Consider the following 15,279-nt stretch of genomic DNA (forward strand, 5'->3'; position numbering starts at 1 on the left):
AATAATTTAACTTAGAAAGCAGTTGCTCTTACTCTCCTCTAGCCTTGCAAGAATAGCAGTATATACTGGATGTATTGAGACTGGGAAATATAAGAATAAGATTAGGATCGGTATTAGAATTAAATGTTGCACGACTCAATCCGGTCAACAATTAGATAGAGCGATGAACAGACGGTGTACTCTCTATCCAAAATTACTCTATGAGAAGGCCACCCGGAACTAAACTCATCTGGTACGAGCAGAGAAGTCGTCTCGAGAGACCTATACTATCTTAGATATACAAAAAGCTAGATTTAGCACAAAAACAAAATCAAGACAAACAGAAAATAGAATTAGCTTATCTCCACATCTCATTAAGTCAAATCAAGCCGAGCCAGTTCTAAAGACAAAACTACGTCGCAACAGTGACAAAAACCAAATACTTGCATTGCAAAGTGAAAAGTCAGACGAAATTCTTAATGCTATATGAACTGCCTTGAACCGAACCGTAAAATTGATTTAATAAAATCTTAAACTGACCAATAAATAAAATTATACATAAACAACCTGTCGAGAAACAAAACTATACATTCCTCAAAACTTTGAATCTGCACAACTTTCTATAATTATTTTTGATTTAAGTTATAAATTCAGTAAAAAATAAAAAATAAAAAAAGGCAGCTTGTAAAATTTTTTTGAAAAGATAAGTTCAAAAAAAAGTTGATGGCTCCTTGCTTCTCGATGATCATTTTTTTTAATTTTCTTCTTTACCTAAATCAGCACAAAATTTTGACAAGCATTTAACTTTTTCAAAAACTGAAGGCGATTTTGAATCGATTTAGATCAATGCATCCAGGAGTGTTTGGATCCATATAAGTGTCTAAAGGTCTATTTAGATTCATAGCTACTTGAGCCAATCCGAAAATCGCGCAAATTTTATTGAATTAAATCTTGGCATTTTGAGCAGAAAGTATTTGGAAAATCATTGCAAGCATAAGCAGTGCTTTTTTTTTCTACAGTTAGCCATTAAAATCAATCGATTTTGAATTACCAATCAGAGTTTGCGGTTAAAAGCTACCAACAATCAATTTAACAAACTGAATCTTCGCAAGTTGTTAAGTTAGTTAACATCTCGATTGTTTCTAAGCAGCTTTTGGCCATTTTGGCCCTTTGCACGAAGATTAAAACTGACCAATTTCTTTATCGCTTCTTCTCTCTCCGGATCAAGATGTAACTCTTGATTTCGCGCGCCCACCTTTATCTCGACTACGCGGCTAAACTGTGACTTTTGTGTTTTATAAGCGGATTCAGCAACAAGGACGGTCTCTTTGCTCTTCTTTTGTTCTTTGAACATTCCGACAAGATTCAACAAGCTTAAAGACTTGTCTCTGGATTCCAGACACCTACACACACTCCAAATTGAGCCCCTATCCAGACCATCGTATGGCGTCGTTCTTTCTTCAGACCATGTAATTTTTTGAGACCACGTATTAAACTGGGCTCCTAAAACGAGCAGTTCTTAATCTCGGTAGTTATCAAGTTTTTGCGCGATATCATCAAAACTCCTCCAAAAAGAACTGTGCCCCTTTTTTTTTCGTTTCACTCTCAGGGCAAAAATTGTCTTGTGTTTGTTGGACTCTACTTTTTTGGTCGGCTAATTAATGTTCTGCTCTCAGACGCTTTGCTTCCTTTGTCAAACTTCACCTTTTTCTTTGACGTTTTCTTTGATATATTTCGCCTCTGGCTTGATGTCTTGCAAGATTCTTCCGGGAGTACAAGACACAATTGCTGTGCCGATGCTTTCTTACTCAGCGCTAATTTCTTTTGTTGACCCTTTCAGATCTTGACATGAAGACTTGAACGCCCCAAGACATTTATGATTTTTTTTGTGAGCTCTCTGTCTCGTCTTTTTTTTATTTTTGTGCTGTTTTAAACGTCTTTTTTAGAACTGAGAGGCTCTTCACTCCAATGCGTAAGAGTTCCTCTTCTCGAAACGTAATCAAGCGCAAGAGCAGATCCAAGGTTATGGTATCCCGGGTTGGAATCCCATAGTTAATTATCGCTTTTCTGTAGTATCCCAGTGATCACTATTTTCCAGCGCTAACTCTTGTATAATTCAAAATTTGCTCCTGCAGTACGGTTCCATGGAAAAAACTCGATTATAATCAAAAATAATTACACTTTGTGACCATGCAATCAATCATAATCCATTTTGATGCAATATTTTTCGAGAAATTAATTTGATTTTAAATCATTTGAAAACCCTTGTATTGGGTCATGATGGCTTATAGTCTCAGTTTTTTTTCATTTTTTTCTGCTGAATTTGCAGCTTTTTCTGCATTTATCGCAGCCGTCTAGATTTTTCAACCCACTCACATTTGATTAAATTTTGCAAAACCATATCCCTTACTTTTTAAATCCATGTGTTCTCCAAAAACACCTACGTTGAACACGCTGAAATTTTACCCTCATTCACACACACTTACTCTCCCCCGTCTCACACCTACTTAACAACCCGCCCCGTGTTTTTGGGGTTGGGCATAAAAGTTCTAGGGTAGGGGGTTAAGGTGTGTTAGAGGGGAGGAGGTAGGGGCGCACGCGTTTTTTTTACGTATTCTTATAGTTGATGTAAGAAAAAGGTAAGTGATTAGTAGGGGAGGTGGAGGTTAAAGAAGGAAATAAGAGTAGTGGGAGTTATTGTGAAGTATTTAGGGGGAATGAGAGACAAGTAGAAAAAAAGACAAGTAGAAAACAATACAACTTTACGCTGTAGCTAAATGTAAAATTCAACTTAACAATTGCAACGTTCAAATTTTCAATATTTAGTTTGACGGTTTTGGAAAATCTGAGCTGTTACACTTAAAACCGATTATATCGTATTAAAATCCATTACAATGCATTTTAATCCATTCTAATTGGTTATAATGGATTAAATTGATTTTAATTTTATCTGTTTTATAACCGATGATTAACCCATTATAATCGATTATTTTAGAGTTTTATGGAGACAGAACATGAAAATCCTTTATAGCCTATTATTATCCTTGGAACATCATTGTGGGGACCTTTAACTCATTCGAATGAGAGTGTGAGTTAATAAACCATATAAATTGAAAGAAACTAAAACATGAGGGAGCAGAGGTAAAAACATCTAGCTACTAAGCTAGTGGTCCGAATAGGATTAAGCGTCGTTATGTCTCTATTTTTGCTCATTTCTATAGGTTAATTATTGCTGATTCATCACAAAAATTAAACCAAATTAGCGATAATTCATAGGTTAAATTGGCTCTTGAGGCAATGAACATCGATAACTCATCAAAGGCGACTGCTGTTTTTTTTCCACATCTTTATCGCTAATTCTCATTGTGAATTCAACCCGGGATCACTCTTTGTTAAGGACTGTTTATTGCTGCTTTTTCTACTGGAACTTCAGGATGACCAGGAAGTACGCCTGATTTTGTCAAGCCATCTCAACAATGCGAAAATTTTTCCAGAGCAAATTTCAAACTGGGAGCCCCTGGAACGAGCAGTTTTTATTTTTGATAATTGCCAACTTTTTTGTGATAGCATTTGGACTCTACAAACAGTTTTCTGACCACTTGTTTTTCTAAATTCCCAAGGCAAAACTGCTCTCTCACCATCGTGTTGTTCGGACTCTCGGTCAAAGTATATCTGTCGATATTTTCTTAGTCTGCTCTTTTAAGTTTTCTGATATATTTTCTTCTCTGGATTGATGTCCTGTCAGAAACCTTAACCGTCTGAACACAAAACCAATTCTATGTGATTAATCATGAACAGACAAAACCGTGTTAAGCTCAATTATTACTTCCCAGTTTTATTTTCAAACAGATACAAGCAGAATATCAGAGTCGGCATTTCTTTTAAGTCGACCAAATTAATTTTTCGATATTTCCCAAAGCACAAGCACTAAAAGGTCCCTGTTTCCTCCAAATTTTCTGCGCAGCAGGCAAAATCTCGAAAAAAAACAGGCCAAAAAAAGTGATTTTAGGCTCTTTTTGGAAAGTGGTGAACAAAAAACCGCTTTTTTTTGATACGCGCTCCCCCCTCAAAATTTGTTTATATTGGCACCAAAGGCGCCTTTAGAAAATTTTTAGGGTCCGTCGCCAAATATGGATATCTCAAAGTAGTACAAAGGGGTACCCTTTAGGTTGGTAGGGGGTCGAATTCTTGAATAAAGGTAGGCGTGCGCCAACTCCACCCCGCCCTCGCCACAAATCCGCCTCTGTTTCAAATCAAATAAATACGGGGGCAAAAACTAAGTGGGGCAAAAACTAAAAAGACAAATATAACAGCTTCAAATTTCTTATGGTCAATTTGCAAGGCAGCAGCTGCTTCTTTGGGACCAGGAAAAGCAATTTTTTGTAGTGCTGCTTTTCTGTGCCGCTCGAATAAGCTTGAAATGATTGCTGCAACAATCGTCCGGATATTAATTTACGACAAGAACTAATACATAACCTAAAAAATGGCTAGTTTCAAAATACGATCTCATTTGCTTTCAACCGCCTCTACTAAAGCCAGCGGTTAGTCCATCGTAAATAGGGTTGGCGAACTTGCTATTTTTTGGAGGCTAGCAGCCATTTGCCTGGCTACCTGCAACAATTTTTAGTTAACGCCATGGTTGGGTCTCAGAATCCCCAGACCTCACGGTCACTCCTCAAAACAGGGCTAGCATGTTTTTGATTTTTGAGATAAGTTTGATCCATCAAAGAAGGATCGATTTTTTTTTCTAGTTCCTAGCTCCTCATATCCTGGAAAGCAGAATGAAGGGTGTTGTATGGAATTCAGGACATTTCCAGTTAGCAAAAAGTCAATACATTTGGCAGAAAAATAGTCAGTAGACCCTTACTGATCTGAGATCGCCGTTGAAGAAGCAGCATCTTCACCGTCGGTAAAGCTTTTCTCTCGTTTCTCTCGATATGATCGCCTTCTTGATTTGTACAGCAGGCCATGTAACGATTGTATTTGAGCAACCGTTCTACCTTTCTTGATAGGAACTTTCTTGATTTCTTAAAAATTGTAATTCTTGTATTTGAGCAACCGTTCTACCTTTCTTGATAGGAACTTTCTTGATTTCTTAAAAATTGTAATTCTTTCGATCGATGATTTTCCGATAGATCACTGTTTTATTTTTTGCCTGATTTTTTTTCCGTTCTCACGAGAGAGTACCTTTTCTTGTATTTTCATTTGATGGTAAAGTAAAAAGTTGCAAGTTTCTTTATTGCAACTTAATACTAAAGGAAACCCGCCAATTTCCTTGACCTTCATTTTTTCTTTTGGTCAGTTCACGTCCTTAGCCATCTTTTCGGATAGTTTATTCGTTTGAACTACCTTGTCAATATAATCGTTTTCTGTTCTCAATGTTTTTTTTCAAGTCAGTTTTCTTCGAAGGATTGATCCACTAGTTGTTGTGTAATCGAGAGATTTGGTTTCCGCCTTTCAGTTGCCACAAAAATATGAACTGTTACCTATCTGTACGAAAGCTTAAAGTTGAAAAACACCAACAAGATTTTTTGATCTCACCAAACTGTGTTTCAAAGACAACATAATGATCGGGCAGCCATGGAGGCTTTTTAAAAATGCATATTATTGAATGCCAATGCTTCTATTTAGAGCTAATTCTGTTTTCTATTTTGTCGACGACTTGAAAGGAGAAGAGAATTTTTATTTTAATTCCTTTTATTTTAATTTCAGCGTCAACGCGCATTGCAAAAACATACAGAAAACTGTCCAATTTCTGATAAAAAGAAGAACGAGCCACGGGATCTTAAAAATCTTGATCTGGCATGAAGTAATCAGCAACACATTCTTGAAACTGACTCACTCAACTACAATCGTCATCTTACCAGTTTGAAAGAGAAATGATTCAGTTTTTCTCTAAAATCAGAGATATTGTATACTGTGAACGTAAATGTGGCCCAGAGGTTGTCGAAACCCTCGAAGAAAATTTAAGAGAGCACAAGTTAAATCATATGTACTATCTCAAGGAAAACAGCCAGACCAAACTAATACTTTGACTCATCCACCCTCCACATATGTTGCAGGTGAAGACATTCTTCACCATCACTCAAAAGAACTGCAAGAACAAAAATCAAAGCAAAAATTAGAAACAACAAGCATCTTAAATCAGAGAAACGGAAAAGCCATCACAAAGCCAAAAAAAAAAGTATTTCCAATTATTAGTCCAGGGTTTTACTTGCTCTCTCTGAGTTGGTCTCTTTGTGACCTTTCCCAGCTTGGAGATATGAACCTCAGGGGGTTGAGAAATTAGACGATAAGCAAATTAGACTGAGGCACTTGAAAGGAAATAAGACGTTTTTGCGAAACTGCAATTGTGAGAAATTAGACGAAAGTCAGAGAGATTAAAATTGTTTGTAGACAGATTGCGAGTGGAAAATAAAATTGTTTGCTGACAACAGTTAAACTTCGGTGGCCAAAAATTTTACATGCAAATTATACTTAATTTATTCAAATTAAAACTATCCTCTAATATTCGGATTTGACATTTTATTTTCATTTAAATTAATTGTTTTGATAGGTATTGTCATTTTATGTTCTTTTTGTATTTGTGAAACTTGAAAAAATTTTGTTATGGTCCTTTCCCTTTCATATCACTGACGTCTAAAATGCCACATCTGTAAAATGAAAAATATTCGTTTAGTTTCGTTTTGTAGCATCCGTCTGACTTGCTTATCTTCTTTTTTCGTAAGCCCCGAAACTCAAGGATAGCGAATACAAAACACCCCCCCCCCCCCCCCATTCCAAATATCGAAAGCTATCCCGCACCGGAGTTCCATGGATAATCATCAATTATACTGAGTTTTCGTGGTCTGTCTCAATAAATTTTGAAAATAATCGATTGTCATTGATTAAAAATAAATTATAATGATACTATTTTTCTAATCAATAAAATCCGAAAATAATCGATTAAAATTGACTATAATCGAGTGTTTTTGAAAGAGTATGAAACCAATTTTCGTTGCAAAATAATCCATTTTTAATCGATTATAATCAATTATAATTGCTCATTTCTTAGATTAACTTTCAGACCAAAGGTTACCAAATTTAGTAACCTAATTCGGAAAAGTTCTCTTTAATTTTTTTACAATTATTCTTTCACATTTTTCAACTTCAAATGTTCGATTTTTTTTAAATTGTGCGACCTCAAAAATAACCATTCTAAAGGAAAAAGGAGAGAAGAGCCCCATACATGACAAAACATGACTAATTATATTTGTAGTTTTATATTTTACCCTGGAACGTTTATCACGCTGGAACGAAAGGACCCTGGATTCGTGACTGACCTAATTTATCCTTCTAGTTTATCGGCGATTGACTTTCTCGGAAAATATTAGTTGAATTTTTTGGTCGGGGATGGGAGCTATTATGGTAAATGAATTTCGCAAACAAAGAAGACTTGTTTAAATCATATGATTTGAATACTTCTTTACAGGGGGCCTGAATTATGCGACCTATAAAATTTTCAAAGATTCATTTTTGTTTGTTAAACCCAGTTACCAATTTTTCTACCCTTCCCGATCAAGATGTTTTCAGCTGAATACTAAATCGAAGAGCAGAACTTTTTGCGACGTGAGGAAGTTTGTGAAACCTATATTTCCGCTAGATTCCGGGGTTTCAAATTTTTTAAGATGTAAAAAAATTTTTCAATAATTTTTGGCCTGTTTCAAATCAAACCGGGAGAGCTTACCCGTTTTTAGGGAGTAACATTAAGGGGGACGCGTAACGGCATGCTTGGTTTCCTTCCCCCAGCCCCCCACGATTGCAACTTAGCTCTTGAATTTTGTTCCTAAATTCTGTTTTATGATTATTATGATTACTGTTATGATTTTTTTTATGATTATGGTTATTATTATTGTTATTTTCGTTATTATTGTATAAGCTTGGTTTGCGCCCGCATCCCATCACGAGAAGCAAATAAAATTTTCTATTTCAAAATTTCCAGATACTACGAACACTTTTTCTGATCCTTATTCGTCGTTAATATTAAATAAATAAGTAAATTAACAGGTGACCTAAGTGGGAATGGAGTAGGACAGGTCGTGAGAACAGTGGGCGTGGGGTAAGAGAGGCAGTGATCTCAGTGGGTGTTGGATGAAAGAGGGAGTTACCTCAGTGGGTGTTGGTGAAAGAGGAATGACTACAATGGGCGTTGGGTGAAAGATGGAGTGACATCAGAGGGCGTCGTGTACGTCATCCCGTGTAGTGTTTTACTAAGTTTATAAAATTTTGTTTGCAGATATCGGTTGACTTTCACATCACATTACAAAAAAAAATAAAAGGAGCAAGGAAACAAAATCAGGAGAAAAAGTCGAATTAAAAGTAAATTTGAAGGGGAGCTTGCATAACTTCATTTAGGAAAATGGAAAACATTAATCGTCACTTTATTTTCGAATTTCTTCAGGAAAACATCTTCAATCGAGTTGGAATCAGATATTACACGAGTTCAATTTAGTCAAATCAAAATTTCGACATCATCATCATCATCATCATCATCATCATTCTCAGAGGTGTTAAGGTAAATTTCATTTAATGGGTAATAGCAAGCATAACTTTTTAAATTAAATCTCTGCTTTCAAAAAACTAAATTTTGATTGTTTTGTTCCGGTGCACGGAGATAATGACGGAATTTTTGTGCACTTATGTTGTTTTTGGTTTGTTTGAAAAATCCTAATTGGTAAATGTACACAAGTTTCCAACAACATTTTTTTGAACCAACCTTAAAGTGGAGCCGTAAAATTCAGGGCTTCGACATGATATACGAGTAGCTTTTTTCATAGGTACTTATACCAATTCGATTCAACGACATTAGAAACAGAACTTTGTCTGTGCTAAATGTTGTTGTAGACTATAAAACGCATGGTTTAAACATAACTTAAAAACGATCATGGCGTAAATCTATGCCACTGTGTGTGAGCACCTATGTGCGTCATTAAGGGTGCCCCCACGGGTAACTGTATCGGTGCTCTACGTAAGTATGGGTGCCCCCATATGTGTCTCTCTGTGTGCCTCTTTGTGTCTGTAGGGGTGCCCCCACGTGTGGCTGTATGGGTGCACCCACGTTTGTCTCTATGATACCCCACGTGTGTGTTTATCGGTGCCTCACGTGTGTCTCTGGGTGCCTCCACGTGTGTCTGTGTATAAACCCCCATGTGTGTTTGTATGGGTGCCCCCACGAGTGTGTTTATGGTTGCCCGCAGGTGTTTCTCTATGGACGCCCCCACGTTTAGCTGTATGGGTGCCCACACGTGTGTCTGTATACGTGCCCAAGTGTGTTTGTAAGAGTGCCCTCATGTGTCTGTGTATATGTGCCCCCTCTGATCGTTATTCGTTGTTATAACAAAATAATTAAGTAAAGTAACAACTGACCTAAGTGGGAGTCGAGTAGTGCAGGGAGTCGAGAACAGTGGGCGTGGGGTAAGAGAGGCTGTGACCTCAGTAGGTCTCGGGCATGAGAGGCCTTGAGCTCAGTGGGAGTCGGGTAAGAGAGGCACTGACCTCATTGGGTGTTGGTGAAAGAGGAATGACCACAGTGGGCGTTGGGTTAAAGATGGAGTGACCTCAGTGGGCGTCGGGTACGTCATCCAGTTTAGTGTTTTACTAAAAATATTTAGTTTCATTTGCAGTTGAAGTTCACATATCATTTAAAAAAGAAAAGGAGCCAAAAAAACAATATCAGGAGAAAAAGTCGAGTTAAAAGTACACCTGAAGGTAAGCATGCTAAGTTTCATTTAGAAGTATGGAAAAAGATATCGTCACTATATTTCACATTTTTTTCAGGAAAAGGTAAACAATCGAGTTGGAAGCAGATGTTACACGAGTTGAAAGTAACTTTTTGTCATCATGACTATAATCATCATTCTCAGAGTTGTTAATGTAGGTTTCCGTTAATGTGTAGTAGCAAGCGTAATTTAGTAAATTACAACTCTGATTGCAATCGGACTGTATTTTGATTGTTTTATTCCGACGCACGGAGAAAGTGACGGAAATTTTGTGCTGTATGTTATTTTTGGTCCGCTTGGAAAATTCCTTTTTGGTAAATGTACGCAAGTTTCCAACAAAAATCTTTTTGAATCAACCTCAAATTGGAGCCGTAACATTCAGGGCTGCGACATGATATACCAGTAGCCTTTTTCATACGCACATATACCGATTCGATTCGAAAACCGACATTAGAAACATGTTTCAGTCTGTGCCAAATGTTGTTGTAGACAATAAACTGCTTGGTTTAAAAATAACTCAAAAATGATCATAGTGTACGTCTATGCGACTGTGTGTGATCACCTAAGTATGTGTGTAAGGGGACACCACGTATGTCTGTATGGGTGCTCCACAAGTGTCTGTATGGGTGCCCCTACGTATGTCTGTATGTGTTCCCCTTCGTGTGTCTGTATGTGTGCCCCCACATGTTTCTGTTTGTGTGCCTCTAGGTGTGTCTGTATGTGTGCCTCTATGTGCGTCTTTATGCGTGCCCCTACGTGTGACTGTATGTAGCCCCCTATGTGTGGCACTATGTGTGTCTGTATGTGTGCCCCCATGTGTGTCTGTATGTGTGCCTCTATGTGTGTCTGTAGGGTTGCACCCACGTGTGTCTGTATACGTGCCCCAAAAGTGTTTGTTTGGGTGCCCCTATGTTTGTCTGTATGTTTGCCTCTATGTGTGTCCCTTTGTGTGTCTATGTGTGCCACTATGTGTGTCTGTATGTATGCCTCAATGTGTGTCTTTAGGGGTGACCCACGTTTGGCTAAATGGGTGCCCCCACGTGTGTCTGTATACGTGCCCCAAGTGTGTTTGTGTGGGTGCCCTCATGTGTGTGTATATGTGCTCTCTCTGATCGTTGTTCGTTGTTATTACAAAATAATTAAGTAAAGTAACAACTGACCTAAGTGGGAGTCGAGTAGTGCAGGTCGTGAGAACAGTGGGCGTGGGTAAGAGAGGCAGTGACCTCAGTAGGGCTCGGGCATGAGAGGCATTGAGTTCAGTGGGCGTCGGGTAAGAGAGGCACTGACCTCAGTGGGTGTTGGTGAAAGAGGAATGACCACAGTGGGCGTTGGGAGAAAAATGGAGTGAATTCAGTGGCGTCGGGTACGTCATCCAGTATAGTGTTTTACTTAATTTGTATAGTTTCATTTGCAGATATCAGTTGAAGTTCACATATCACTATAAAAAAGAAAAGGAGCAAGGAAACAATAACAGGAAAAAAAGTCGAGTTAATAGTACACCTGAAGAATGGAAAAAATATATCGTCATTAAATTTCACCTTTTTTTCCAAAAAAAGACCGACAATTGAATTGGAACCAGATATTACACGAGTTGAAAGTAACATTTTGCCACCATTATTATCATCATCATTCTCATGTAGGTTTCCTTTAAAGTGTAGTAGCAAGAGTAAATTAGTAAATTACAGCTGTGTTTGCAATCGGACTGTATTTTGATTGTTTTGTTCCGACGCACGGAGAAAATGACGAAACTTTTGTGCTCGCATGTTATTTTTGGTCCGTTTGAAAAATTCCTGGTTGATAAATGTACACAAGTTTCCGACAAAAATTTTTTGGAATCAACCTCAAATTGGAGCCGTAACATTCAGGTCTTCGACATGATATACCAGTAGCCTTTTTCATACGCACACATACCGCTTCGATTCGAAAACCGACATTAGAAACATGTTTCAGTCTGTGCCAAAAGTTGTTGTAGACAATAAACTGCATGGTATAAACATAACTCAAAGATGATCATGGTGTAGGTCTATGCGACTGTATGTGAGCACCTAAGTGTGTCTGTAAGGGGACACCACGTGTGTCTGTATGGGTGCTCCACAAGTGTCTGTATGGGTGCCCCTTCGTTTGTCTGTATGTGTGCCCCCACATGTTTTCGTTTGTGTCTCTACGTGTGTCTGTATGTGTGCCTCTATGTGCGTCTGTATGCGTGCCCCTATGTGTGTCTGTATGTGTTCCCCTATGTGTGTCACTATGTGTGCCTGTATGTGTGCCCCCATGTGTGTCTGTATGTGTGCCTCTATGTGTGTCTGAATGGGTGCCCCCACGTTTGACTCTATGAATGCCCCCACGTGTGTGTTTGTGGGTGCTCCACATGTGTCTCTATGGGTGCCGCCACGTGTGTCTGTATATAAGCCCCCATGTGTGTTTGTATGGGTGCCCCCACTTGTGTGTGTATATGTGCCCCCTCATTTATCTCTATGTGCGCCCCTATGTGTGTCTGTAATTGTGTGTATGTGTGCCCTAATGTGTGTCGGAATATAAGCCCCTACGTGTGTCTGTTTTTCCTTTTTCCTGATCATCTTCATGATTTGTAGATTGGACACGAGTTGCCCTCGATGGCTCTCCTACTCGATTACCGCTGAGATCACTGGTTCTCCTACCCGATGCCCGCGGAGTTCACTGGTTCTCCTACTCAATGCCCGCTGAGGTCACTGGTTCTCCTACCCGATGCCCGCTGAGGCCACTGGTACTCCTACCCCATGCCCGCCGAGGTCACTGGTTCTCCTACCCGATGACCGCTCATGACGTACAGAAGAGCCATGAGAGAAGTAGTTAATGGCAGAAGTATTCATTGGGGGCAATCTTCAATGGGAGAAAATGAAATGAAGATTAATTTTTAAACATCTAAAGGGTGCTTCTAGTTTTATTCATGTCGTTTTAGATATGCACGATTTAGGAAAATTTGGTGACTTTACATCTTTAAACTTGCTTTTTTTCTTCCGGTTTTAATTAGAACTGAAAATAGACTAGCCTAATTAGCGAAATTAACTGGATAATGTTGGAACTTCTTGGCAAAATAATCGATTATATTGGAGACAAAAATGGATTATAATAGGTTAAAATGGATTATCATGGATTTTTTTTTCAAAATTAATTGATCTTAATAACCACATAAATGATTACGAGCTGGTCTAAACTTGCAACAATAATGTTTAATAAAGGCAACATTTTTTGACAACAATTTTCCATTATAATCGATTATTATCCATGGAACTCCGGTGTGGGATGAGTGTCACCAAATACTAAATATGACAGTTCGCAAATTGGTTTCAATCAGCCCCAATCTATACTTTTCAACCACGATAGAAGCATTATTCTACTCTTGAGGACTTTATAGAATTCCGCAGATTCTTATATCTGAAGCCTGAGCTAAATTTGAAGATGCAAAAGGGGAAAACGACTGTCTGATGCGTAGAAAAGGGTTTGCGAAAATCAGAAAAAAATTTAAAGCGTGACATTTCAGAAACAATAATGAAATTTTGTCGATGACATTGAAACAAAACAAGTGAACAAACAAGGTACATCGGAAAAAGATAAGTAGCCTCTAAAGTTTTTTGAAAACCAAATAGAAACCCTGAATTTTTCGTTAGATCAACATCAATGAAGTTGCATATCATTAATGAAATTTAAAGTTTTTGTTTTTTCTAGATCTTTTCTAAGTTTACTTTCACAGAGTTACAAGTTTCAAACTAACAAAAATGATCTGCAAAAAAATCTACAAAAAACCATAAAATTTATCTTAAAGTTTTTCTAAAACAGTTTTCTCTGAAATTTATCTTGTTTTGATAATTTAATGTAGCTTTGGAGAATCTTGAATGAATGTTTGCTCATTAGCATCTACTTAACGTTAGCCCCCTTTTAAGAAAGGGGTACGTTTCTTTAGCAGACTAAAAATAACGCATTTTCGACCAATCAGATTGCAGAAAAATTAGAATTCTTAATACAAAGCTCTAGCGCTAATTGCTGCTGTGAAAAGGGCTGGCAATTCTTAAGTAGATACCAAAGGGAGGGTGAGTGTTAAGTAGATCCGCTCCTTATTTTGCTTTGAAGTTTTTTCGAAAAAAATAACTTTTCTTTGATATCTTTAAAGATCTTGAAGAATCTTCAATAAATCTAGAAGAATCTTGAAGATCTTTTCAAGATTGCACGAAAAATCAAATTCCTCTGTTGAGCTGCCGGAGCGTTCGTAGATGTTTCTGAGTTCCTATTCATGTAGTTTGGACGCTTAGGTAATTTGGAAAAAGCTGGAATTATTTGAACTTTTCTTTGCAATCTTTGACAAATCATCAAGAATCTTCAAGATCTTGGCTACAATTTGAAGATGAGTGGATCTGGGAGGAGAAAGAATCTTTCAATCTGTTTTGAAGGATCTTGACCAATCTCTGACTTTTCCAACTCCGGGTTTTTGCTTCCTGATTATAAAAACTAATGAAATGACAGACAAATGACAAAAAGTCATTCAAAAAAGCACGGATGAGTTCTTTCTGCTGTTCATAACCTCTTCAAGCTTGAACTTATCATAACACACTGTCCATTACATGACTACTCAGTAACATAATCTAGTCACGTGAGCAACCAGTCGAAATATGTTGTCTGCACAAATGCTCCATGTTCAAATTTTTATCAATGGACGTCAAAAACATATGTTCAGAGCTCAGCAAATTCTTCTGCAATACTCAGAACATTGATTTGATCATTACTGATTACATCAACGTCCTGGACACTAACTGGAAAAAAAGTCATCTGAAAACCAGTACAAAAATAACATGCTAAAAATTTTGAGTGAGTCGAAGATAATAAAGTTTGCATCTAAACAAATCATACGCACTTAAATTTACACGTCACTTCAAACAGCACTGAGTTTCTGACTAAAAGCCTTCTGCAGACTATTTGCCACTGGAATCCAACATGACCATTGCGAGATCAAATTGTGCACCATGGAACCTGATCTAAACTACATTTTATTATTGGATAAATTAGATATTTTACCACTGTAAAATATTTAATATTAACCAATCATAATCCATCCAACTAACAACCCACTTAATTTTAAATCCTGAATTTACTTGTAATTTCAGCACCAGAGAGATTTGAATTTAACTTACAAATTAGTTACCTCTCCAAGAGAACTTCAGCAGTCGAAATAAACCAGTATACTCTAGATCTATTGAGCCTAGCAGAGACTAGTTAAACACCCTGAGACTAGCAGATATAAGAGTAAGATTAGGATCGGTATTAGACTAAGAAGTTGCACGATTCTATCCGGCCGAAAAAAAGATAGCGTGACGAGCAGACAGTGTACCCTATCCGAAATTACTCTATGAGTTAACCTCAAGGACAAAACCCATCTGGTGCGACCATAAGTCTCGAATAAGACCTTAATAGCTTAAAATTAACCAAATATAGATTAGAAAATAGACAAAACATTTTCAAAATGTTACACGACAATAACTTAATTGAAATGTCTCAACGACTCAATGGATCA

The 15,279-nt window shown here is 37.5% G+C and overlaps 3 protein-coding genes across 3 annotated transcripts in view; all 3 read left to right on the plus strand.

Moving 5' to 3' along the window:
• Positions 1 to 15,279, plus strand: part of LOC134840223 (PDZ and LIM domain protein 7-like) — a gene marked incomplete in the record, with an annotated part of 361,076 nt that overhangs the window by 280,215 nt on the left and 65,582 nt on the right.
• The window catches only part of LOC134840218 (androglobin-like), a 606,395-nt gene that overhangs the window by 223,774 nt on the left and 367,342 nt on the right, over positions 1 to 15,279 (plus strand). The gene's annotated exons all lie outside the window — the stretch shown is intronic.
• Positions 8,110 to 10,849, plus strand: LOC134839922 (uncharacterized). The gene is made up of 5 exons (XM_063855550.1): positions 8,110 to 8,166; positions 8,471 to 8,533; positions 9,041 to 9,338; positions 10,446 to 10,628; positions 10,743 to 10,849. Exons 1-5 carry the CDS (start codon positions 8,110 to 8,112, stop codon positions 10,847 to 10,849), a joined length of 708 nt encoding a protein of 235 aa, XP_063711620.1.

This window comes from Symsagittifera roscoffensis, chromosome 2 (assembly GCF_963678635.1).
Source record: "Symsagittifera roscoffensis chromosome 2, txSymRosc1.1, whole genome shotgun sequence".
Taxonomy (NCBI): Eukaryota; Metazoa; Xenacoelomorpha; order Acoela; family Convolutidae; genus Symsagittifera; species Symsagittifera roscoffensis.

Excerpts from the sequence above, each read along its gene's own strand:
- LOC134839922 (XM_063855550.1), top strand. The coding sequence starts at position 8,110 with ATGAAAGAGGGAGTTACCTCAGTGGGTGTTGGTGAAAGAGGAATGACT. Across the intron at positions 8,167-8,470 it reads GAGGAATGACTACAATGGGC|TCAAATCAAAATTTCGACAT; the intron begins GTTGGGTGAAAG and ends AGTTCAATTTAG. Across the intron at positions 9,339-10,445 it reads TATATGTGCCCCCTCTGATC|GTGTGTCTGTATGTGTGCCT; the intron begins GTTATTCGTTGT and ends GTGTGCCTCTAG.